The sequence below is a fragment of the Pristis pectinata genome, chromosome 17, assembly GCF_009764475.1.
Source record: "Pristis pectinata isolate sPriPec2 chromosome 17, sPriPec2.1.pri, whole genome shotgun sequence".
NCBI classification, from domain to species: domain Eukaryota; kingdom Metazoa; phylum Chordata; class Chondrichthyes; order Rhinopristiformes; family Pristidae; genus Pristis; species Pristis pectinata.
Window position 1 is genome coordinate 38,996,516 of NC_067421.1, and position 25,857 is coordinate 39,022,372.

Genomic DNA, 25,857 nt, shown 5'->3' on the forward strand with positions numbered 1-25,857 from the left:
GCTATTAAAGGCACTACATAAATGGAAGTTGTTTATGCCAAAATGCAAGACCTCTATCTCCTTTACAAAGGAAGCAGTTTGTTAAACACAATAAACTCTCATGAGGTATCAGAGGTAATCTCATTTTTAACATTAACTCTGTAGCGACAAGTTGTTGCAGAATCTAAAAGCAGTGGCAGAGAATGCAAGATGGCACTACATGTAGGTTAATTCTATTTAAAAAATCCCATGGCGCTTTTCAAAGTAGTGATTGCTTTAAACGTTTATCCCCCTACAAAAAAAGATCTGAAAACAATGTACTGATCATTCACGTTAGTGATATTTGTAGGTCCTTGTGATGTGAAAATCAGCTGCCGCATTTGTCTTCAGAACAACAATGATAACTTTAGAGAAATAATTTATTGGCTGTGAAGTGGCTTGGTACGCCACAAAGCCATAAAAACTATTGTATGAATGCTGTTTTTCTTTAAATATTGATTCAACAGGAGACAGTTCAAATTAAAATATTTTTGTAATAGAATATTACAATAATATTCTATTACAATATTACTGTAACGGAATACTGTACAAATTGTGTCCAACACTGACATCCATCACCAATCAAACCATAATGCCCACACAGACACCAGCTTAATGAGAACACAGATGATGCCTCATGAAAATTAGCTCTTTCATGGTTCATTGTAAAGAGACCATAAGCTAATACGCTGGTCTTTAGATCCTGCAGCCATTAATCTTTCACTTAGAACGGCATGGTCGGAGAATGTCACGCAGTGGATGCTTGCTGTGTGGTACAGTAGGACAGCCAGGGGCTTCAGCTTTTTCCAGCCAAAGATACGGACCCGATGATCCCAACCGGCTGTGGCTATTATCTTCTTGTCTTGACGAAGGCAAGCGTGAGCTATCCCAGCATTGACTAACTCTACCATTTTCTGCAGCTGAGGAATTAAGTTGGAAATAATTAGCTTTTCTTTGGTCATACTTTCAAGGTATATTTTTGCCCAAGTTATTTCTACTTTGTTTCAACTACTTTTATGCATTTTAATTGTAGTTCTTTTCTAAAATTTGATATGTACGATATTAATAATTAACACAATAATTTCTGCGGGATTTGGTTTCTAGATTTCAACTATAATAATCTTTGTGCAATTATTCCAATTTTAGACATATTGTACGCTGGAGCACAGTAACAGACAATCACAATTTAGCCAGAATATTTTTACCTCAGGGAACTGGAACAAGTTGCAGCTTGATTAAATACAGTCATATCTTGGAAAATGTAACACTAAAGCTCTTAGACTTGATCTTTAACTGTAAGCACCTGAACATAATGTAGCAATGCCCTTCATTGTGATGAATAATGCGACAGATATGTGATATCCTATAGATTGTGTTCTACTGCTTGTTTTGTTAATAGGTCAATATACTAAAGAGAATGGGCAGCCAAATACAGGCAAGACATGAAATGCAAGCTATCATGCTCAGAATCACTCCTCATCTTTAGCTTTACTTTGATCCATATGCCAACCTGGCTCAATAAGTTACTGTTATAACAGATCAGCTCTATTGACTTTATAAGACACAGAACATAAAACAGGTTATAATTTTAGTACCTGCTAGATTGACAATTGAGATAACATGCTCTGGCTACAAATATTGCAAATGGTACATGATTAATTAGCTTGATCTGCAACAACTCCTCTTCATGACTAAATATTTTTTCAGCATATCAGACCGTTGGTGCAAACCCTAATAAATGGCGTACAGATCACCGTTGCTGACCTTAAGGTTCTGTTGCTTGTCAAGGCTCCAAGAGCCTAGAACTTTTTCTGACGAGCCAGAGATACCCTTGACCTTCTCCGGATCAAAGTCAAGACACATGATTGGCTCTTTGTGGCAGGTGAGACGGCTCAACATTTTCTTTTCCGATAGGTCCCAGAGGGTCACAGATCCGTCCTCGTATCCAATCAATATCAAAGGCCGAGAACAGGAGAGAGGCTAGTCAGAAAAAGCAGAGAAAGAGATGGTAATGCAGCATGTAATGTGCATTGACAAATTCCGATCTTTGCTGCAGTTAAACCTTAAAAATTTAAAAGTAAAACAACCAACAGTTCTCACAGTATTACCAGAAAATAATACAGATGGAGCATAAAATCTCATCTGGCAACTCATTGCAGAGTTTTGAGTATTAAGAAGGGTGAAACAAGCTCAAGGAGCCTATTCTTGTTCCTATGTTCTAGCTATTCTCAACTGGATGCATTCAAAACTTTTATTAAATCCAGCTTAAATGGTACATGTGTTCATTATTTGTGAATTTACTGCTATCTTCATACAAGATCAAAGTTATTACCACCATCATCACTGCAGAAGTTATTATCAGACCACAGATTTAAAGATAATTCCATTTTGTGTGCTTTTAATCACAAATGACCATTCAATAAAACACTGATATTCCACTATCCAACTGTTTGGCAATCTTGACGGTTTCGCATCTGGCACCAGGTGATGCTTCCTGCGACCCCTTGAAACTTACCGATGCCCCAGTTCCACACCCCCTGAAATTAACCAGGGTCACAGTTCCCATGATCCCTTGAAATTTACTGGGGCCCCAGTTCCCACAACTCCTGAAATTGACCAGTGCCCCAGTTCCAACACCCCCTGAAATTAACCAGGGCCCCAGTTCCCACACCCCCTAAAATTAACCAGGGCCCCAGTTCCCACACCCCCTAAAATTGACCAGGGCCCCAGTTCCAACACCCCCTGAAATTAACTAGGGCCCCAGTTCCAACACCCCCTGAAATTAACCAGGGCCCCAGTTCCCACACCCCCTAAAATTGACCAGGGCCCCAGTTCCCACACCCCCTAAAATTGACCAGGGCCCCAGTTCCCACAACTCCTGAAATTAACCAGGGCCCCAGTTCCCACAACTCCTGAAATTAACCAGGGCCCCAGTTCCCACACCCCCTGAAATTAACCAGGGCCCCAGTTCCCACAACTCCTGAAATTAACCAGGGCCCCAGTTCCCACACCCCCTGAAATTAACCACTGCCCCAGTTCCCACAACTCCTGAAATTAACCAGGGCCCCAGTTCCCACAACTCCTGAAATTAACCAGGGCCACAGTTCTTACACCCCCAGAAATTAACCAGGGCCACAGTTCCCACATGCCCACCAGGGCAACAGTTGCCATGCCTCTTTGAAATAAACCAGTGCCTGAATTCCCACGCCCCTTTGAAACTCATTGGGGCCACAGTTCCTATGCCCCTTGAAATTAACCAGGGCTCTGGTTCCTATACTCTCTTGAAACCCACCAGAGCTTCAGTTCCCAAGTTCCTTGCAATTCAGTCAAGCCCTGGGTCCCACATTCCCTTGGAGCTTAATGTGCTCACTCCAAAATTAATTCTAATACTGTGTAACATCTATAAAAAGTGAATTTAAAATGTATTGGGATATTAATAGAAAGAACAAGTATTTGTTTGGAAAGATCTGCTAGGCCGGCACCAACAAAATCCTGAGCGTGCCAGATTATCAGAGTTTGCATTATGTTTGATAACGTCACATACATAGTGCTTATAGAGCAAGAATTATTGTGAATATCTTGAAAATGATTGTTTCTCTCTTTGTTTTCTGTTCTTCACCTTTAACCTGTCTAGTTTCTCCCCCATTACCCCATTAATTAATGTTACTATTTCTTCTGATGTATTTTGATTACTTCACAGATGCTCTCCTGGACTGCTTATGCTACCCCCTGTTTATGCTAATTCATTTCTGGTTTCTTCTCTCCATTCCCATTGTCCCTTTTCATAATGTTTCCTGGTCCAAATCAAGATTCTGCAGAGAAAACATTAGTTATATTTTACCCTTATTTAATAAATTGCAATGCATTGTGGATTATTAGGCGTATAATGGATTTTATAGAAACGACAGTTATTAAAAAAGTTTGTTTTCCCCCAAATAAGTTCAAATTTTGGACAAAAATAAATGTTTAAATAAATTGCTTAATAAGTGCACATTTTTCCACAATAAATACTGGTAAAGGTCACGTCAGGGCGAAGGATACTCCGTACAACAGGTGTGGAGCATTAAGAACCGTCCAAGAGACACAGAAACCAGCTGAGATGGATGGAAAAAGTCAAAGGCTACATCAATGACCATCAGCAACACTGCATCAAATCCCATAGGATAGTGCTTTGAAAAGATGCTAAATGAGATGTGTAACAAATTCCTTTTTCTACAAGCCTGAGAGAGACTTCAATGATATAAAAACAGGAAGATACATCAAAAGGAAAGCCACTGCTGGCATTTTCAGTTTTGCCATCAAGTAATTTTTCTTCCTGTTATATTGTAATTACTATGAGTTATCAATACCAATACCAAGTTAATAAAATGTTATAAGAAACATTTGTCAACAATGTCCCAAGTTAATTTGGGTAATTTTAGAAATAAATATTCACTTGGCTGTAATGTTGGCTTTCCCATATATACCATTTATAATCAATCCGTTAGGTATAGAGAGCTAGACCATCTACAATTGTTCCAGATCTCACTGAAATATAGAATCATTATTATTGAAGGTACTTAACCAGTAGCTTTGTAATTAAACATCTTTTTGAAGGAGTGTCTTGTTAATTACAATATAGTCTAAAGTCAATATTATTATTTCCTGTTTGCGACATTGACAAAGTGCCAAACTTCTCAGCCAACAACCAAGCTCCCCACCCCCACCCACGCACTTGCACAAAATAAACAGCGCCTGCTATTCGACTGTCTGCAATACTATGTGCATCTGTGTTCCGAAAAATTACAGTTTTCCAGGTGAATCGGAGACAGGCTGAAGAGAAAACAAATAAGGCACCTGATCAAAACATGAATCACATGCTCAAGGCAAAATGAGTCAGTGCTCAGATTTCTGCAACACATTCGGTGTGTATTACCTGCCAGAGTTTCAGACACATGGGCATGCCCAGTTTAGCATCTGCTGGCGGCTTTAGGGTCCACACTGGCGTCTTATTAGGTAGATCTATAACCTTCACCTATATTTTAAGCAGGAGGTAAAAGAAATAAACACAATTAATTCAATGTTATGCCAGGCGTACAGGTTCTAGCCCACATAGAAAGCCATGGGCAACAATTTGGCAATAATTACAAAAACTCCAAGTTGTCTCATATTTTCTCAGTGGAAGATAAAACTGCATTGTCAGTAACCGAGATACCAATTACCTCCACCGTGTCTCATTCAATATTTTCGTTGTTTTCTCAATATAAATAAATTGCTTTACTTTAGTGCAGAGTTCCAAAAGCTTCAAATGGAATATCCAACTGCAATTATTCTTCTTTAAAAAAAAGGTCAACCAGAAACATTATCTGTCAAAAGTGATGGATTTACCATTTGGCATCTCAAATAGTAAATCCATCACCGATAAACTCTTGTGATTTGGATTGCAAACGACAAGAGTTTATTGGAGGTATAACACATGCAAAGAAGTACTAACCATAAGTGAAAAGCTGCTAATCTGGCAATCCAACGCAACAGTGGAGACAATGCTTTCATTTTGCCTATTGTAATTGATCACTATCTAATTATTCCATATTTAAAATGTCATGTATAATCTTGCAGAGCAAATGCTCTATCCAGTTATAATATGTATGCACGCAAATCAGATTAATTTTGTTGCAAAATTCCAACATTAGAATGAAAAACATACTGCACTTTTATTGCCACATAAATGGTGGAGAGTTACTCCATAACTAGTATTAACTTTTTTTTCTTCTTCCCCCCTCCAATCGGGCAGAAGATACAAAAGCCTGAAAGCACGTACTACCAGGGTCAAGGACAGCTTTTATCCTGCTGTTATCAGACTATTGAACGGTCTCCTAGTATGATAAAATGGATTCTTGACCTCACAATCTACCTCGTTATGGCCTTGCACCTTATTGTCTGCCCTTTCTCTGTAACTGTAACATTTTATTCTGCATTCTGTTATTGTTTTCCCTTGTACTACCTCGATACACTGGTGTAATGAAATGATCTGTATGACATGCAAAGCAAAGTTTTTCACTGTACCTCGGTACATGTGGCAATAATAAACCAATTTACCAATGAATGGTTCTTCACAGAGATCCTATTCCTATCAACGGTGGCTGCACTTTAAAAATACTTCAGTGGCAGTAATGTGCTCTAGGATGTCCTATGGTATGAAAGACCCAATATCAATGCAAGTCTTTCTTTATGCCAACTGAAGAGAAAGGCCCAGTTCTTCACCAAATTAGTCAGTGCATCCAGAGCATGCTCTGGGCATTTATGTTCATTCACAAAGTGTTATTAAATGTGAGGTCAGCTACAAAATTAACAAGGCACAGTTGTATCTTTTTAACTCTTTTAGATAGAGAGATAGATCTCTTTATTAGTCACATGCACATCGAAATACACAGTGAAATACATCTTTTGTGTAGAGTGTTCTGGGGGCAGCCTGCAAGTGTCGCCATGCTTCCGCTGCCAGCATAGCATGCCCACAACTTCCTAACCCGTACGCCTTTGGAATGTGGGAGGAAACCGGAGCACCTGGAGGAAACCCACGCAGACACGGGGAGAACGTACAAACTCCTTACAGACAGCGGCAGGAATTGAACCCGGGCCACTGGTGCTGTAAAGCATTATGCTAACCGCTACACTACCGTGGAATTTTTTGTTCTAAGTTTGATTTAGCAAAATTAAATTCCCCAGCATCTGTGATGGAATTTGATCCAATTTCTGGCTATTAATCCAGGGCTCTAGATTACTAGTCCAATGACAAAGACACTATGGGACATACAGATAAACTGGAGAAAGGAATTGAGACAATTTGAGGCATAGGAGTTAATATTGGATCAGACTTTTCAGGAATAGAAAATTCAATTTACATGAATAGAATCTGAACATGGGTACTGCATTGCCGTATAATAGGACCCTCAGATCCATCTAGTAAAGTATATAGTTACCTCTGACAGATCCTTGCCTGGCAAAGCCAAAAGGTAGCTGCCAACACCTTGATCCAATAGCGAACACTGGCAGAATCCGTAGCTATCCAAAGGAATACAATCCAATATTGTTTTGCGCCCTTCTGCTAGATCCCATGTGCAGACAGTCGAATCCCGACCTTGGCTGGATGAAAATATGCAACATATCAATACAAAGCAGGACTCTGAGCACATTTCTTGAGTATATCAGCAATAAACTGCCATCAGAACAAAGCTTTAGTTGCAGTAACTTTAAACTCAATAGCATTAAAGCTATGCCTTAATAATTTGTTAATTTTCATTCCTTTTAGACAAATCTAGGTCACTCTTCAGGCTACATTTCTGATTCTCTCCCAAAGCAGATCCTAGCTGTGTACAAAACCATAGATGCCACAAGTCCTTCAGTACTTGTTCAGAGACAACTTTAGATGTGATCCTACATTTTAGGCAGTGGTGTCATGTACATCAACAGCCTACTCTGTAATAGAGCCGAGTCTAAAACTATGGCCAATACACAATGCATCATGTGCAATACACACATACAGTATCTCGTCCAACACACACACAGGCACAAACACACTTTCCAGCATATTCATTGGTTAAAAGGGGCAGAATTCCATTGGATTATGTCCAGAGAGTGAGTTGATTCACAGTGCTTAACAGAATCATTTAACTTGGAATGAACCAGAACCTAACAGTTCTACGTCAGACAGCCTGCAGTGAACATACCTGTTAAGTTTTATATTTTAAACCAACTTGCCTAATAAATATAATGCCTTCAACTAACTTTTGATATCCTCACTGAATCACTTAAACAGAGCAAATACCAGTGGGATAAAAATTAAGTTTCACACAAATGATGTGCCCCCAGTTAATCATTACTTATTAAATTTTTCACCCATCCAATTGTATGAAGTTCCTTTTGATAATTCAGCAAGATTACCAATGAGAAGCTAGATTTTAGGTGTCGCGATTTCTAGTTCAATTCTTACCTTTTAGTTGATCTCAGTTGGGGCAACAATACAGGAGATATATCCTTGGCACCCATTGATTGGTGTGTTATTCTAAACCATCCAATTTCCAATGCTTTAAAACATACACATTCTCAGGAATTTCAGCTATTCTGCAGTGAACTCCATCCCTCTTCCAAATAATCAAATTCTAGTGCATACTAACCTGATGAGAGATCCTCTCTGCTGCAATGTTTGTATCCATAAAATGGATTTTTCATCATGACTTTCCAGTACTGTATCTGCCCTGCGTGTCTTTAAATTCCAAATGTGTATTAGTCCATTAGCTGAGCTGTTGATAGAAATATTGTAGTCATATGATCAAAGTACATCAGTTTTGGGGGGAACAAATTCTACTTGCGCATTTAATCCAATTCTGTAAACAAAGTTCATGCAATTAGTAATTCTCAATGGCAGAAGTTAATAGTTGACTCAAAATGTCCAATAATGTGCAACAGCTGTATACAGAGTCATGCTAGATTTTTAGAAACAAATTTATGTTCCACTCCAGTGCAGATTTATTAAAGAACAACACAAACAATGCAAGGCAAAATAGAGGCTACTAACATAAGGTAGTCAACAAGGAATCCAACTCATAATGCAGAAAAAGTTCTTTACTTAAAATGTGGGAAGAATGTAGGGAAACCAGTGCTTCATCTGACTGAGGTGATTATAAAGGGAATGGCAAATAAGCACAAGGGAAAAGAACTTAACAAGTTTATATAAGGGCAGATGGCAGGAGGCACATGCAGAGCATGAACACCAGCGTGGGCTGGTTAAAGCTATCAGCTGCCCCTGCGTTGTATACTGTAGATCAATGTTGTACAATCTGAGTGTTTCACAGACCTTCAGAATGGGATAGTCAAGGGTATATATGACACAAGAAGTTCAAAAACTAGAAGCAAATGAGGTTTTGACCTTAAAAGACAGTCAGAAAGTACATTTCCACTGCAAAACAAAATATTATATGTGACAATATTCATGGAGTGTTTTAATCACCACTTTTCCCATTTCATCATACCCAATTTCTTTAATCCTGCCCCTCCTCACCAGTCTGGACAAGGCTAGCTTAAATAAAACAGAAACTGTTGGATATACTCAGCAGGTGAGACACAGGATCTGTGCAGTGAGAAACAGAGTTACTATTTCAGGTTGGTGTCAGAAACATGGGCTTCTTTCCTTTCTATTGCCAGAATCCATTATTCAGCCAGCTGCAGTAGAGTGGAGATGGTCCTGTCAATACTCCCCTGTTCTGATATGGGTGGATGCTGGTAACATCAGCATTCATGGAGGTGAACGAGGACCTTCACTTCAAACCAGTGCAGTCAGTGTACTGAAGATGGTTCAACATCACTGTTAATTAAGGAGTTCCAGGACTTTGCCCCAATGAAAGAACCGTATACTTCCAAGTTAGGATGGTGCAAGACTTGGAGGGGAACTTGAGCTTTGCTGACAGAGATAAAACAGCCTGTAGATCTTATTTTCGTTTCTATGTCTCTGTTACCCTGGTCCTTTAGGGTGACAGGGGTCAACGCAGATTATGCATCATTTGACCAAAAAAAAGCATCCAGTGCCAAATATTTCTTCTAAACCAATACCCAAAACATGTTACAGCAAACAATTAAAATAAAACTGAGGAGATAACATAATAGGCAGCTAAACCCAAATTAAATTACAATTTCATATTCTGTGTACTATTTCGGTCCCGAATATCCCTATGGAGATTTTAAGAAGCAATGAATAAAAGGAGCTATTTCCAGTCCTCTTGAAAATTGAAGGATATTTGGCAAGATATTCAGAGCATCAATACTGTTACGGACTCAGTGAAAGTCCCTTTAAGATAGAGAGTGTGTGTGTATGTGTGTGTGGGGCGTGCTTACGTCAATAGAAGATAAAGGACGTAATGATGTTGTTGAAGAAGTCAGAAGAAGGAGAGAGAGAGAGAAGGGAGAGAGACACCAGCCTGCTTGTTTTCTCTATCGATGGATGAGAAACAATAACTGTGTTTGCCACTGAAACCCATGTGTGGAAGTTCACTTTGTTGCTGACCTGTAATAGGAAACAGGTATTTGTGTGTGGACGACCACGATTCGGATGCTTTTCGGGGTGAGGAAGTCACTACCGAGTAAACACTGAAGTGTCGTTTGGGTTCCATCGAGGAACATTTGGATTTCATATGTACTCTCTCTATGTTTCTCTACGTCTACGTCTTATCTTCAGACAACGGTGGTTGTTGAAGAAGCCCTTGCTCATGTTTCACCTTATGGCTTGCGGAACTGAACTTTAAGAACCATTCCGGAACTGGGAGTTTTGGACTTTGCCACACCCACACACACACGGAGAGTTTAGTTTTGGGGTTAACGTTCGAGGTTTAACATTTTTGAATTCTAACATACTAACATTTTTACTTTTATTTTACGTATTATCATAAGTAGTGATTAATAAAATAGTTTTTAACACTAAATCATGCTCAGTGTGTTTCTTTTGTTGCTGGTTTGTGACAATACTAAAGTCAAGAAGAAACCTGACCATGTTCATCCCTTTCCTTCTAAAAGATTGTAATTATTTAGAAAAAATGCCAAATTACCTGTTCTCCAGTTTCAAAATATGTCCATGTAAATCATAGTGTGATGCAACATTGAAATAATATGCGGCCTGGCACTGGTTACACCCAGCAAGAGTTCCATCAGACCAAGTACTACATCAAACTCAATGCCAAATAGTGATAATTATAATTTGGCTTGTTTCATACCAATTATCCTTAGTCAGTGCTTTGGATCAAAAAGATCACAAGGGATAATTGCTTGGGCCCCTTACACAAAAGGTCGATTACAAATAGCACTCAGTTCAACCCTCAAAACAGTTGGATGGTGGTACTTGGTGAGGTGGGGCAGCAAGACAGACATATAATTGGGGAACAAGTCCATGACTGCATCTTCAGCTGGATAGATAGCCTATTTGGATTATTGCTTTAGGAAAATTTCAGGCTTAGGCTAGTTATCGACATTCAATCAGTTCCAGTCACATTCTGGAATAAAATCTGCTTTTCAATTTAAGTTTGCCTCTTTGAACCTCAAAAGTTCAAACGAAGGAAATGCAGTTAACAGCTGCCACTGTTTGGTTTCTTTTTACTATCAAAAGCAGAATATTGTTCACTCCACTGCATCACGATTCCCATTTGTTGGTTCCTAACTTAATCGGGCATAACTTAATCGGGTATAACTTAATCGGGTTTTCTGGATCATTGGGGCCTCTTTTGGGGCAGGTATGACCTGTTCAAAGAGGACGGGTTGCACTTGAATCCCAGGGGGACCAACATACTGGCGGGGAGGTTTGCTAAGGCTACTGGGGAGAGTTTAAACAAGAATTGTTGGGGGGTGGGATCCGTACTGGAGAGACTGGGGAAGAGGTGTTTGGCTCTCAAACAGAGGAGGCTAGGAGTCAGTACCATAGGCAGGTGATAGAGAAGGGACATGTTCAGACAGGCGTGAGATGTGTCTATTTTAATGCAAGGAGTGTTGTGAACAAGGCGGATGAGCATAGAGCTTGGATCGATACTTGGAGCTATGATGTGGTGGCCATTATGGAGACTTGGATGGCTCAGGGACTGGAATGGTTGATTCAAGTGCCGGGTTTTAGATGTTTCAGGAAGGACAGGGGGGGAGGCAAGAGAGATGGGGGAGTGGCACTGTTGATCAGAGATAGTGTCACGGCTGCAGAAAAGGTGGACGTTGTGGAGGGATTGTCTACGGAGTCTCTGTGGGTACAAGAAGGGGTCAATAACAGTGCTGGGTGTTTTTTTATAGGCCGCCCAATAGTGACAGGGTTATTGAGGAGCAGATAGGGAAGCAGATCCTAGAAAGGTGTGAGAATAACAGAGTGGTTGTGATGGGGGATTTTAATTTCCCAAACATCGATTGGCATCTCCAGACAGTGAGGGGTTTAGATGGGGTGGAGTTTGTTGGGTGTGTTCAGGAAGGGTTCTTGACACAGTATGTAGATAGACCTGCAAGAGGAGAAGCTGTGCTTGATTTGATATTGGGTAATGAACCTGGTCAGGTGTCAGATCTCTCAGTGAGTAAACATTTTGGTGATAGTGATCATAATTCTATCTCCTTTACGTTAGCACTGGAGAGGGATAGGAACAGACAGGCTAGAAAGGTGTTTACTTGGAGTAAGGGGAATTATGAGGCTCTCAGGCAGGAAATTGGAAGATTAAATTGGGAACAGATGTTCTCTGGGAAAAGTACGGAGGATATGTGGCAAATATTCAGGGGATATTAGTGTGGAGCTCTGCATAGACATGTTCCGATGAGACAGGGGAGTCATGACAGGTTACAGGAACCGTGGTGTATGAAGGCTATAATAAATCTAGTCAAAAAGAAAAGAAAAGCATACAAAAGGTACAGAGAGCTAGGTAATGTTAGAGATCTGGAGGAGTACAAGGCTAAAAGGAAGGAACTTAAGAAAGAGACTAGGAGAGCCAGAAGGGGGCATGAGAAGGCCTTGGTGGGCAGAATTAAGGAAAACTCCAAGGTGTTCTACAAGTATGTGAAGAGTAAGAGGGTGAGATGTGAAAGGATAGGGCCTATCAAGTGCAGCAGTGGGAAAGTGTGTATGGATCCGGAAGAAATAGCGGAGGTACTTAATGAACACTTTACGTCAGTATTTACCATGGCAAAAGATCTGGGGGATTGTAGTGGGGACTTGCAGCGGGCTGAAAAGCTTGAGCATGTAGGTATTAGAAAAGAGGTGGTGCTGAAACTTTTGGAAAGCATCAAGTTAGATAAGTCGCCGGAACCGGATGAGATGTACCCCAGGCTGCTGTGGGAGGCGAGGGAAGAGATTGCGGAGCCTCTGTCGATGATCTTTCCATCGTCGATGGAGACGGGAGAGGTTCTGGAAGATTGGAGGGTTGCGGATGTTGTTCCCTTATTCAAGAAGGGGAGTACGGATAGCCCAGGAAATTATAGACCGGTGAGTCTTACCTCAGTGGTTGGTAAACTGATGGAGAAGATCCTGAGGGGCAGAATTTATGAACATTTGGAGAGGTATAACATGATTAGGAATAGTCAGCATGGCTTTGTCAAGGGCAGGTCCTGCCTTACGAGCCTGATTGAATTTTTTGAGGATGTGACTAAGCACATCGATGAAGGGAGAGCAGTAGATGCAGTGTATATGGATTTCAGCAAGGCGTTTGATAAGGTACCCCATGCAAGGCTTATGGAGAAGGTGAGGAGACATGGGATCCAAGGGGACATTGCAGTGTGGATCCAGAACTGGCTGGCCCACAGAAGGCAAAGAGTGGTTGTTGAAGGGGTCGTATTCTGAGTGGAGGTCGGTGACCAGTGGTGTACCTCAGGGATCTGTACTGGGACCCTTACTATTTGTGATTTTTATAAACGACCTGGATGAGGAAGTGGAGGGGTGGGTTAGTAAGTTTGCGGATGACACGAAGGTTGGGGGTGTTGTGGATCGTTTGGAGGGCTGTCAGAGGTTACAGAGGGACATAGATAGGATGCAGAGTTGGGCTGAGAAGTGGCAGATGCAATTCAACCCAGATAAGTGTGAAGTGGTTCATTTTGGTAGGTCAAATATGTTGGCGGAATATAGTATTAATGGTAGGACTCTTGGCAGTGTGGAGGATCAGAGGGATCTTTGGGTCCGAGTCCATAAGACGCTCAAAGCAGCTGCGCAGGTTGACTGTGGTTAAGAAGGCATATGGTGTATTGTCCTTCATCAATCGGGGAATTGAATTTAGGAGCCGTGAGGTATTGTTGCAGCTATATAGGTCCCTGGTCAGACCCCACTTGGAGTATTGTGCTCAGTTCTGGTCTCCTCACTACAGGAAAGATGTGGAAGCCATAGAGAGGGTGCAGAGGAGATTTACAAGGATGCTGCCTGGAACGCGGAGCATGCCTGATGAAAGCAGGTTGAGGGAACTCGGCCTTTTCTCCTTGGAGAGATGGAGGATGAGGGGGGACCTGATTGAGGTGTATAAGATGATGAGAGGTATTGATAGGGTAGATAGTCAGAGGCTTTTCTCCAGGTGGCCACAAGAGGACATAGGTTTAAGGTGCTGGGGAGTAGGTATAGAGGAGATGTCAGGGGTAAGTTTTTTACTCAGAGAGTGGCGAGTTCGTGGAATGGGCTGCCGGAAACAGTGGTGGAGGCTGATACGATAGGGTCTTTCAAGAGACTGTTAGATAGGTACATGGAGCTGAGTAAAATAGAGGGCTATGGGTAAGCCTAGTAATTTCTAGGGTAGGGACATGTTCGGCACAGCTTTGTAGGCCGAAGGGCCTGAATTGTGCTGTAATTGTTCTATGTTCTATGTTCTAACATGTACTACTCCACTTTGGAAGAGTATTGCAGCTGCACATATTGATTTCCTCATTCATTTCAATGACGCTAACTCCCAGATCACCATAACAAAGACATTTAAATGCATAATCTCCTCAGTTTCAACTTGCAGTAGAAGTAAGGGAACTAGAACTGACAGTGTGGCATGATGAAACAAGAATTGCTTCAGTTATACTGTACTTTTCTGTAAAAAAAACACTTGATTGTATGAGTTCTGCCACATAAAAGCAAAAAATTCCTAAAACATCAAGCATAGGAGCAAAAGGAGTCATCCTGCTCCTCAAGCCTATTCATTTAGTTTAAGGCTGGTCAATACCTTACTTAACTCCATTCATCTACCTTAGTGAATGTGCTCAATTTTTTTTCATTCAATTGGCAACTAAATATAGTTTGCCAAAAACTCACTTTTTTCAATATTTGCAAATTAGAGATTTTCCACAATCTCAAGTACATACCTTCCCTATAAGTCCTGATAAGAACCTATTCGATGTAATTTTTAATTTGAAGCCTTTCTATAATGCTTCAATATCTAAGATTTATGGTAGATTATCAGGAATGAATAAGGTCCCTTTAAACAAAAGTAAAAATGCTTGGGAACGTGATCTGCAGATTTCAATTTCTGAGGAAACTTGGAATCAAATTTTTAAACAGGTTAATACTTCATAATTATGTGCACGTCACTCCCTCCTTCAATTTAAAGTGGTCTATAGAGTCCACCTGTCCAAAGGCAAGTTATCGCATTTCTATTCAGATATATCTCCTTCTTGTGACAAATGCAATAATGGAGAGGCTTCCTTAGTCCATATGTTTTGGTCATGTCCGAGTTTGCAAAATCCTGGATAGAGGTATTTCAAACTTTTTCCGTACTTTTTAAAATAAATCTTAAGCCAAATCCTTTAACTGCATCATTCGGGATTGTTGGAGAAAAAGATATAATTCTGGAGACTTCCCACTTACACAAATTGGCCTTCATTTCTCTTATAGCCAGGAGGGCCGTATTGCTTAAATGGAAGGAAACTATTCCCCCTACTCATGCTCAATGGTTACAGGATGTTATGTCATATCTAAATTTAGAGAAGATCCGTTGCTCTATTTCTGGATCTATTCTGATCTTTCAAATATTATGGGGACCTTCTTTGAACTACTTTCAAAACCACTGATTTGGTGCTAAATGTACAGATATTGGCCAGTACTACTATATCTTTCGGATGTTACTAAACAGCTTTGGTTTTGGTAGTGGGGTTAGATTTTTTTTATAATAAAATTATTCCAACTTATCAATATCAATTGATTTTATTTTGTTTATCAATATGAAGCATTGTGATTTCTTGTGTGATTCAATATAATCTATTTCGTAACATTTTCTTTTTTTTCCTTTGTTTCATGCATTTTGTACTTCTTATTTGAAATTAATAAAAATATTGACAAAGAGAAGGCTGGTCAATATCTTAACTCCATTCATCTACCTTGGTGTATGTGCTCAGTTTTTTATCTTTCAAGGGATGTGGGCTTCGCAGGCTGAGCCAGCATTTAATTGCCCTTCCCTAACTGCCCTTGAGAAGGTGGTGGTGAGCTGCCTTCTTGAACCGTTGCAGCTCTTGAGGTATGGGTATACCCACAATGCTGTTAGGGAATTCCAGGATTTTGACCCGGCGACAGTGAAGGAACGGCGATTTATTTCCAAGTCAGGATGGTGTGTGGCTTGGAGGGAAACTTCCAGGTGGTTCCCATGGTTTTTGTTGCCCATGTCCTTCTAGCTGCTGGAAGTTGTGGTTTTGGAAGGTGAAGTCTTGGTGAGTTGCTGCAGTGCATCCTCCAGATGGTACAAACTGCTGCTATTGTGTATTAGTGCTGGAGTGAGTGAATCGTTGTGAATGGGGTGCCTATCAAGCGGGCTGCTATGTCCTGAATGGTGTCCAGCTTCTTAAGTTTTGTTGAAGCTGCATTCATCCAGGCAAGTGAAGAGTACTCCATTACAGTCTTGACTTGAGTCTTGCAGATGGTGGATGGGCTTTGCGGAGATAGGAGGTGATTTACTTGCCACAGGATTCCTAGCCTCTGACCTGCTCTTAGAACATAGAACAGTACAGCATAGGAACAGGCCCTTCGGCCCACGATGTTGTGCCAAACTAACTAAATTAGTAATCAATGAAACAAATCCCTTCTGCTTACACAATATCCATATCCTTTCATTTCCCACACATTCATGTGCCTATCTAAGAGCCTGTTGAACGCCCCTAGCGTGTTTGCCTCCACTACCACCCCTGGCAGCCCATTCCAGGCACCCATCACTCTCTGTGTAAAAAAAACTTACCCTGCACCTCCCCTTTGAATTTACCCCCTCTCACCTTAAATGCTCGCCTTCTGCTATTAGACATCTCAACCCTGGTAAAAAGATACTGGCTGTCTATCTATGCCTCTCATAATCTTACAAACCTCTATCAGATGATTATCACAATGTGCTCTTGTTGGCACATTGTGTATATAGCTATTCCAGTTCAGTTTCTGGTCAATCATAACCCCCAAGATATTGATAGTGGGCGATTCAGTGATGGTAATCGAATGTCAGGAGGTGATAGTTGCATCTTCACTTGTTGTATATCATCGTTGCCTGGCTCTTGTATGTCGCAACTGTCACGTAACCTATCAGCCCAGGTCTGGATACTTGATATCTGTCGGAAGCATTTATGTCAATTTTACAAAAATGAATCAAAAAGATTTTGCTAGCTGTATGTGATTTTAACCAGAGCTTCAATTAGAAAATCAGTTTGTTATATAAGTCTGGTTACTTTGCAAGGATTAAGTGTTTCTTTATGCCAGAGACCACTGTCACACAGTAGAGAATATTGAAATTTTCCTGCTGTCATAATGTTGGTTCTCACCATATATTTTCCTCATCACAAAACCATTGAGGGAGCTAATGACTGTAAGTCTTTATTTTAAATATTCTAGCCATCTGTCACCACCATCTTCTCAAAGACAACTAGAGATGCAGCATTAATTCTACCCCAAGCCCACCAAGAATGAAATCCTTTAAAAAACCCAACAGGGTGCTGAACAAAGACAGCCTACTCTCTCTATCCATAACAAGCTCAATTAAAAGCTCTGCATCCACTTCCAAGCAGCCCTTTGCTGTACCCACCAGGTTCAAAATTTGGTTCTTGATGCTCTTGGGTGTTTTACTACCCTGGTATCATTAATAGAACAGGCTGGTGCTTTAACAAGTTAAACTATCAGACAGGAGAGAGCAAAGCCATCATCAGAGATATAATGCTGGCCAGTAATTGTCCACCTTGTCAGCTGCATCGCCATTAAATGTACCAAGTAATCAATACAACGATTTTTGTTTTCTAAAGCAAATATATGGATTAATTCAACCATATATAAACAAAATTCCTATGTCACAAAACTACCTTGGACAGAAAAACTAGAAATGCTCTCAGTTTATCGCTCTGTCACTTGTATGCATGCTACAGATATAAAAATGGTCAAGGCTATTAGAAAACAATATTATAGCCTGATGATATCACTGCAGTGAAAACATGGTGAAAATGTCACATTAACGAACTTTTGTTTCAGAAAAATTTGTTTAAGGGTCATCTTGCATTTACCCTCACACTACGGAGTGTCTACAGTACTATCAGTATCCTTACACCGAAACACTGCAGGATATCTTCCATTTTATTGGCCTCGTACACATGCTACTTTTGCATTAAATTTCAACACAAAACTCCTTGCCCTTCGGAAGGTGCAGGAGGCACTTCTCACCCTGAAAAGAGTATTGGATCACAGTCCACCTGATCTCTGCAGCAGAAATGCAGTGTGTTTACTGAAGCTCTGGTCCCTCGAAGCACAAACTTTGGATCAGGGGGATGCAAGGCCATGGAGTCACCACTATTCTGCAGAGAGAAACAGCCAATAAGTTACGGAAAGAAGTTCAAGAAAACTGATCTAATGTTCCATAATTCACAATGCACTGGCTCGGTTTGTTGCTGCATCAAAACCACATTCTGCATTTTGCTTTGTGAATCAACAAAATAGCTCACACATTTTGGGGCACACGCGGATAGCAGAATACATTCTAGAACAAATTAAAACATCTAATAGATAAATAATAGCAATTATTCGGTGTAGATTTAGAAAACGTAAATGGATAGTCACCCAGTGGACACAGCACTAAACAGGCATTATTGGAAATAACATATATTTAAAATCATTGACATCCCTGGTAGCACCATCGTCGTCGTCGTGGCTAACCCTCGAGGTCGAGGATGATGGTCTTCGTTCTGTTGATCTATTTATGGGCTCTCAAGTGGCTTATGAGTCCAATCTTGGCTCTGAAAGTTCTTCTGCATTCAGGACAGGTAGTTCCAGATAGCAGATCGGGCTTTGGTTGTCGCTGCCTCTCTTTCCATTTTCTTCTCTTTTCCTCTAATTCTGCACATCTGTCGGCTTTGAAAGTTGCTGTTCCTTCTTGGATGATGGTTTGAAAGAGTTTCCTGTCCTTGGCATTGGTTTCCCAATTGTTGATGTCGATCTTACATTTCTTCATGTTGGCTTTTAAGACGTCTTTGAATCTCTTCTGTTGTCCGCCTCTTTTACTTTTGCCTACTTTAAGCTGGGAGTAGAAGATTTGTTTCGGCAGACATTCGTCTTTCATCCAAACGACATGACCGCTCCATCTTAGTTGGTTCTTGATTACGTAGGCTTCAATGTTTGTTGTTTTTGCTTCATTTAGCACACTGATGTTGGTTCTTCTATCTTCCCAGCTGATATTTAAGATGTTTCGAAGACAGCGTTGATGGAACTTTTCAAGTGCCTTCAGATGTCATCGGTATGTTGTCCAGGTTTCTGATGCGTACAGGAGCGTTGGGATCACCACTGCTTTGTACACTAACATTTTGGCGTCTGTTTGGATGTCACGATCATGAAAGACTCTTGTTCGGAGACGTCCAAAAGCTGTTCCAGCACATTTAAGATGATGTTGGATCTCGTCATTAAGGTTGACATTGGAGGAGACGTGACTTCCAAGATATGGAAAGTGGTCCATGTTTTCCAGGGTTGTTTCGCCAAGTTGAATTGATGGTTCTATCTGATTTGTCTCAGTTGGTGACAGTTGGTAGATGATCTGAGTCTTCTTGGAATTGATGGTAAGTCCAAGTTTCACATACATCAGAATAGATAGATACAGCTATAAACTCATTTACCATATGATGATTTTATGACTTTAACCATGCAATTTAGGAAAAGTGCAGAATAAAGACAGAATATTTGCCCACATGTATGGGAAAGATCACAGAGCAGTTCACTTCTCCCCCTTCAAAGTTACACCTTGCATTTCTCCACAATAAGCTTGATCTAACATCCATCTACCTGCCAATGATCTCCTAAAGCCTTTCTTCACAGTTAACAGTGCTCCCTGTTTTGAGTCACCTGCAAATTTTGATGTGACACACAAATCCAGTTTATAATATAGAGGGGAAAATAATTGCGAACTGCAAATTCCAAAAACGCTGCATAATAACATAGGAAATAGGAGCGCAGTGAATCATTCAACTCCAAATGCCTGTTCCCAAAACAGATCAGATCATGGATCATGAACAGGCCATTTTCCTGCACTGACCCCATATCCCTCAATTCCCTTAATATCTATCAATGCCTGTATGCAAAGGTTCATGCATTTAATGTCATTTTATGCAACAAATTGGAAAAGAGCGGAGAAAAGGATCATTATGCAACAGCTCAAATAGTACCTCACAGAATCCTCAAACTAAGCAGAGAAAATAGCCAGGCAGAAGCCAAATTTTTTTATTCGAAGTGCAACTATAAAAGTAATTATCTCCATCCTAAACATTCACTACAACATCTTTGTAGAATGCCAAGAATATCTTTATACCTCTGCATTTTACTGCATCTCCTACTTCTACTACTAACTATTCCTTACTCCTAATTACAGCATGAACACTTTTTTTTGTGAGCTATTATTTCCTGAAGACAATTATGTAGAACAAATAAATGTGATATTTGTATGGATACGTTCTATGAAAGGAAAGCAAACATGACTAAATCCAGTGTGGGCAGCTGAAGGCAGAGACAAATGGAGGCTCAAAATGAATCAAGCAGGAAAATCATACAGGATCAAAAAATAACTACAGAATGTGGTGGCCCAACAGTGCAGGAGTCTCAAGAGGAAGGGTCTCAGAAGACTTGCTCCAACAGGCTACTTGGATTGAGAGGTTGAACTTCCTCATTTGCACCGTTCCAACTGTTGATCAGCTGGCTTCAACAACCCTTGCATGACCCAAACTCCTCCACTGATTGCATGAGATGGGCCTGTAACCTCCATTTACTACTCGTTCTCAGGTATGTTCCATATCTATTTAGTTGCAGTTACTTCCTGCCTTCAGCTATTCTGTTGAAAGCGTGACACATTAAGTGGAACAGATAAAGTAGGTACCATTTGCAAGACTAGTACATTTCTCTCCCTCCCCCCAACGCAATCCCTCTTCTGGAAGATATTATTTAGTTCATCAGGCTAAGAATGACAAAGGAAGACAAGAACTTTCTCCTTCAAATAATAAGTCTCATGATTTATTTTTGATGCTACATGCAAACTGACCTCTGTGAGTAATGTCAGCAACATCTAGAAAACAAAACTGGATATCCTGTCTCCATTAGAAAACTGCTTGGTTAAGAAGCCCCGGTTTAATTGTGCATTGCTAATCTGTCAACCACTCAGATTTGTCAGCCCAGCCTCCCTAATTAAGGCCAGTGCAGGGTAATGCTTCATAAGTAAATGTTGAGCGATTAAGATGTTCTCACAGTCAGGTTCTCTTAACTGTTAGGAAGTATGTTTTGTGCAAGCTCATTTCTCCTTTGAGGATCTGTTTGACAAAAGGCTTTCACTTATCACCCTTTTGTCAAACATATGAAATGCTATTTTAGTGCAACCCAAAGCAATTAATTTCACAAAGCTGACATGGCTGAAGATCTACTTACAGAAAAATTAATGTTACATGCTACACCATTAGCAATGAGGCACTTTTAGTATCTATATATAGTACAGAAACCTGGGCACAGCGATTTAAAATTACATGTATTTAAAACCACATTGTTCTATATTCAAATGATTTAATTTATAAGATTTCATTAAGACAGAACGATAGAAATTAGTAACATATTGACTTTAACTGTAAAAGACGATATTCATTTTGTATGTTCAGTGTGTAACAAAGAGTGCTGAAGTCAATTAGTAGTTCACAGCACCAGTTCTATCTTTTCCTTTCACTGAGGATCCACAGGGTTCAGAAAAGCAAAAGCAGTATTTTATCGAAACCGGACAATTGCTAAATACTCCTTATCAGCATTAAGCAGTAAGCAGCTTTGAACCCTTTGAGAAATAAATTGAGAAAAGATTCTTATTCATCGCATTACCAAAGCTGAAATTGGATCACTTCTGTAATTTAAACTAAAAGACAGTGATAATTTAAGTTGGGGGGAGGGAGTAATTAATTTAGTTAGAATGAATCAAAGAGATTTTCTTTTTCAATATTCTCATCCCAATCCCATATATTGTGGATCCCATCCCTCTTTGAAGAAGTAACCAAGAGTCAGCCTTGTAGTCAGCAGAAGCAGATAACACAGGAACTGTAATCTGACTCTAAGCCTTGGATAAAGAAAGTTTGTTTCCTTGTGACCATATGATGGCTTGTCCATCAACACATTCTCACTAATTAGGCCTAATTATCAGGCAAAGCTTGCTTCCCCTTCATGTTATTAAATCAGAAATAATCATGAGCCCAGGCTTCTGTCAGCACCTGAGGGACCGGAGACCCTAATTCAATTGAAACCACTATCAGGCCCAGTCTTTGGAAGAGCTTGCTTGGCTATTTCTCCTGGCTTCAAAAGATCCGGGTCCCATTGCAGCATGCCAACGATGCATTCTCGGGAGTGGATGCGTCTGTATGACTGACAATGACACCCTTGACCCCCGCATTATTTCACAAATTACCACTCCAGAAGGATACTGATTAGCTTTTGTGCGCTAATATTGGATGAATGGCATACTAAACTCTTAAAATGCATTCATAACAAAACATGGCGCACGGACAGAGTAAAGGAAAAAGGATCAGTGTCAGCAGAATGGACTCCGTACAAGTCCCATATTTTTGACAAAGACAGGACAGATTGATTAGAATCCAACAGCCACGATTGTGTTACTCGTGAGCACTTATTGAGGAATCTGTATGCCAGGGATTTAGATAAAGTTTAAAAACAGGGATCCCACTGAAATTTGAGGAAGTTTTCAAAGTCAACATGTACAAATCTTGCCAATTCTACTTCCAATTTGTAAATTTTTGGCATGAAGTTTTGTTGTTCCCAAGTACTGAAGAATTTTACATTTAGTTGGCATACAGGATGTTTATTGCTAAATTCAGAGAAAGCCACGTTGCTGTTTTCCAGTTCAAATACTTCAGTGACCAGCAATGAAAGAAAGAGTAGTATATGAAAAGTTACAGGGTATCTAAAAAGAGAAGTTGAAAATAGCTTCAGACTAGATTATTTTCCAGTAGTTAATTATTTAACATTACCCCAGATAAAACTTGCAATGAATAGCACACAACCATTAATCCTTCACCACGTACCCTGTGACCACAAGCCAGAAACCAGTGCCAGCAATGAAACATCAGCAAAAGCTAAACACAAAACAGGTCAACACCGCACAGCTAACAACAAGAGCCTGGAATTTCACCCTGTAAGTGAGACCTGAAAACATATTCTTTCTGCTAATGTCAAAGATCCACCCAATGTAAGACTATGTACCTGATGGAAAACCTTTTCAAAGAAAGGTGCAATTTTAAATTTTGACAAAACAAAATACCATGTTCTAATATCTAATGTTGTGTCCCTGATACTTCCTAACTTGAAGCATACACAAACCTGACCTGTTCCAAAACCAAAATGCCTGTCCAAATTCACATGGGGAAGCAAGCCTCTAAATGAAATGTACTCTCAAATATATTAAGTCCTATGTCCCAGCATCATCATCCATTTGACTTAAAGGGCACTAAATTGACTGCTACTGTTTCATGATCTGAAGCAAATGTGAAGGAAAGCGTATGTGTCTCGGTGCTTTTTGTTTATATATTATCCCTCCATTTAAAGACTATTTAGAAATATTACCTTACCATGAGATTGAGACTAGAGAGCATGCAACCTATATCAAATAGCTTGAGGATTCAATATGGTTTCTCCCATCATAATTTTGTTGAGATATTAAATGAAGGAATAGCAAGGGAATAATTAATAAAAAGGAAAGGAAATATGGCAGTATAACGGTAGCGTAGCGGTTAGCGCGACGCTATTACAGCGCCAGCGATCGGGGTTCGATTCCCGTCACTGTCTGTAAGGAGTTTGTACGTTCTCCCGTGTCTGCGTGGGTTTCCTCCCACATTGCAAAGACATACGGGTAGGTTAATTTGGGGTTTAAAATGGGCAGCGTGGACTCGTTGGGCCGGAAGGGCCTGTTACCACACTGTAAATAAAATTTTAAAAATTATTAAAAAACCTGATGGTCATAACATTTAAACAGTTACATACAACTCTGCAAAGCTTTAAAAATATACACAGATAACTAATGGGAGTGGGTGGATAGGATGAGAGAAACAGCTTAGGCCGAAACTATTCTTAGTTAGATCATTTTCGGGAGAGATAAAGCAGGGAAATGGGAGAGGGCACAACCAGCTACGGTTTTACAACAAATTTTGTTTTTACTAATGAAAACAATCAAACTTGTGTGAGTTGGAAATGCAACTCATTCAGGTGCTAGAGCACTGACAATAAAATGGAAAACAAGGAAAAGTAGTCATAAGGATAGAAAAATGGGAGGGTGGGAACAAATGTCCGGATGGTACACAAACAAACGCCTTTCACTGTATCTTGGCACATGTGACAACGATAAACTAATATTAATTTAATTTATATAGTGTTGTGCTTCCAGGTATCTGTGCTGACATCTTGTAAAAGAACTGAAAATAGAAACAAACTAAGTAATGCCAAACCTTTCAGAGGTTTCAGCAAAACTGAGGGCATTGCAAATGGTGTAGAAGAACATAGCAGCTCATGGTCGGAGGGAGACAGAGACAGAGACAGAGACAAACAGATGGGGAGAGCAGATAACCCCATTTTTAGAGACAGCTATGAACAAAGGAAAACACAATAATAACGAGATTTATATAGGGGCACACTGAACACACGACCAACAAAAGTGACAGAAACAGAAAATGCTGGAAATATTCAGCAGGTCAGGTATCACCTGTGGAGAGACAATCATAGTTAACATCTGTAACCTTTCATATACCGTTCTCTCACTGATGAAAAGTCATTGACCTGATACATTAGCTGTGTTTATTTCTCCTGCGGTGCTGCCTAATCTGCTGAATATTTCTAGCACTACCTCTTTTTATTTCAGGTTTCTGTCTGATTTACAAACAAAAGAACTGATCTTTGATAATTATCCAAAGCCACATTTGGAATACTGCATAAAATTCTAACCAACCATGAACAGAAAGGATATCAACCAATAAACAAATTATAATGAAAATTCTTTAGAATTATAACATGAGAGGAAGATTATAGTTATCAAAAAGAGGCTTAAGTATTAAGCCTTTTTAAAAAAAAATTAACAGTAAAGGTAAGCGGGTAAATCTCACTGAGATTTTTTAAATTGTGGAAAGATTTTGACAGGTTAAATAATGAAAGATAATTTCCATTCATTGGTAAAACAGTAGAAAGGATACATAGTCAGGTATTTATTCCACTAGAAGAATATACAATTGTTTCACCTTTCACACCGTAAGGCTTTTAGAATGGAAGGAATTCTTCTTAGCAAGTGGCCCCTGAGGCAAATACTTATACGATTCACTTAAATAATAAAGCAGACTATAACCTTATTTATAAGTGGATTGAAAGGTATGTTAAAAGGGCAGTAAAATGGGACTGCAACGACTAAAATAGATTGAACTGAAGAATTAAACTGGGCATTGTGTATGGATTTAATGGACAATAAAGACAAGATTCATAAGGTATTTTAGAAGGAAGCATGTAAATATTTCAGAAAGAAAAATGTGAATAAGAGGGACAGGGAAGTGAAACTAAGGATATAGCTCATTCAGAAAGCCAGTAGAGGCATAATGGACCAGAATGAATCATTTGGTCCTATACAATAGTCTCATCCAGCTCTGTAATTTCCATAATAAGGTCCAAGGGCACTCAGTATGACATGATGTCTATAACAGTAAGTAATGAGGTAATGTCATTGAAGGACTTTGGAGGGCAACTCAGCCAAAAGCCAGAAGCGTGATTCCTAGCATCACTGAAAGAAGTTACCATGGAAGTTGCAGAAATTTAAAACTCCTAGCTCTCAATAGATAACTAAGAGGGCATCACATACAGGGAACACTTTTCCATATAATGTCTTCCTTCATCTG

At 39.9% G+C, this 25,857-nt stretch overlaps 1 protein-coding gene across 1 annotated transcript in view; it reads right to left on the minus strand.

The window, feature by feature from the left end:
- Positions 1-656: 656 nt before the first annotated feature.
- The window catches only part of gnb1l (guanine nucleotide binding protein (G protein), beta polypeptide 1-like), a 29,344-nt gene continuing 4,143 nt past the window's right edge, over positions 657-25,857 (minus strand). The window contains exons 2-7 of the mRNA XM_052032421.1: positions 18,137-18,267; positions 8,172-8,297; positions 6,978-7,140; positions 4,934-5,032; positions 1,783-1,998; positions 657-938 (exon numbers count right to left, since the gene is read on the minus strand). Of these exons, the coding sequence (XP_051888381.1) occupies positions 672-938; positions 1,783-1,998; positions 4,934-5,032; positions 6,978-7,140; positions 8,172-8,297; positions 18,137-18,252 (987 nt within the window). The 5' untranslated portion in view covers positions 18,253-18,267 and the 3' untranslated portion in view covers positions 657-671. The remainder of the gene's footprint in view (positions 939-1,782; positions 1,999-4,933; positions 5,033-6,977; positions 7,141-8,171; positions 8,298-18,136; positions 18,268-25,857) is intronic.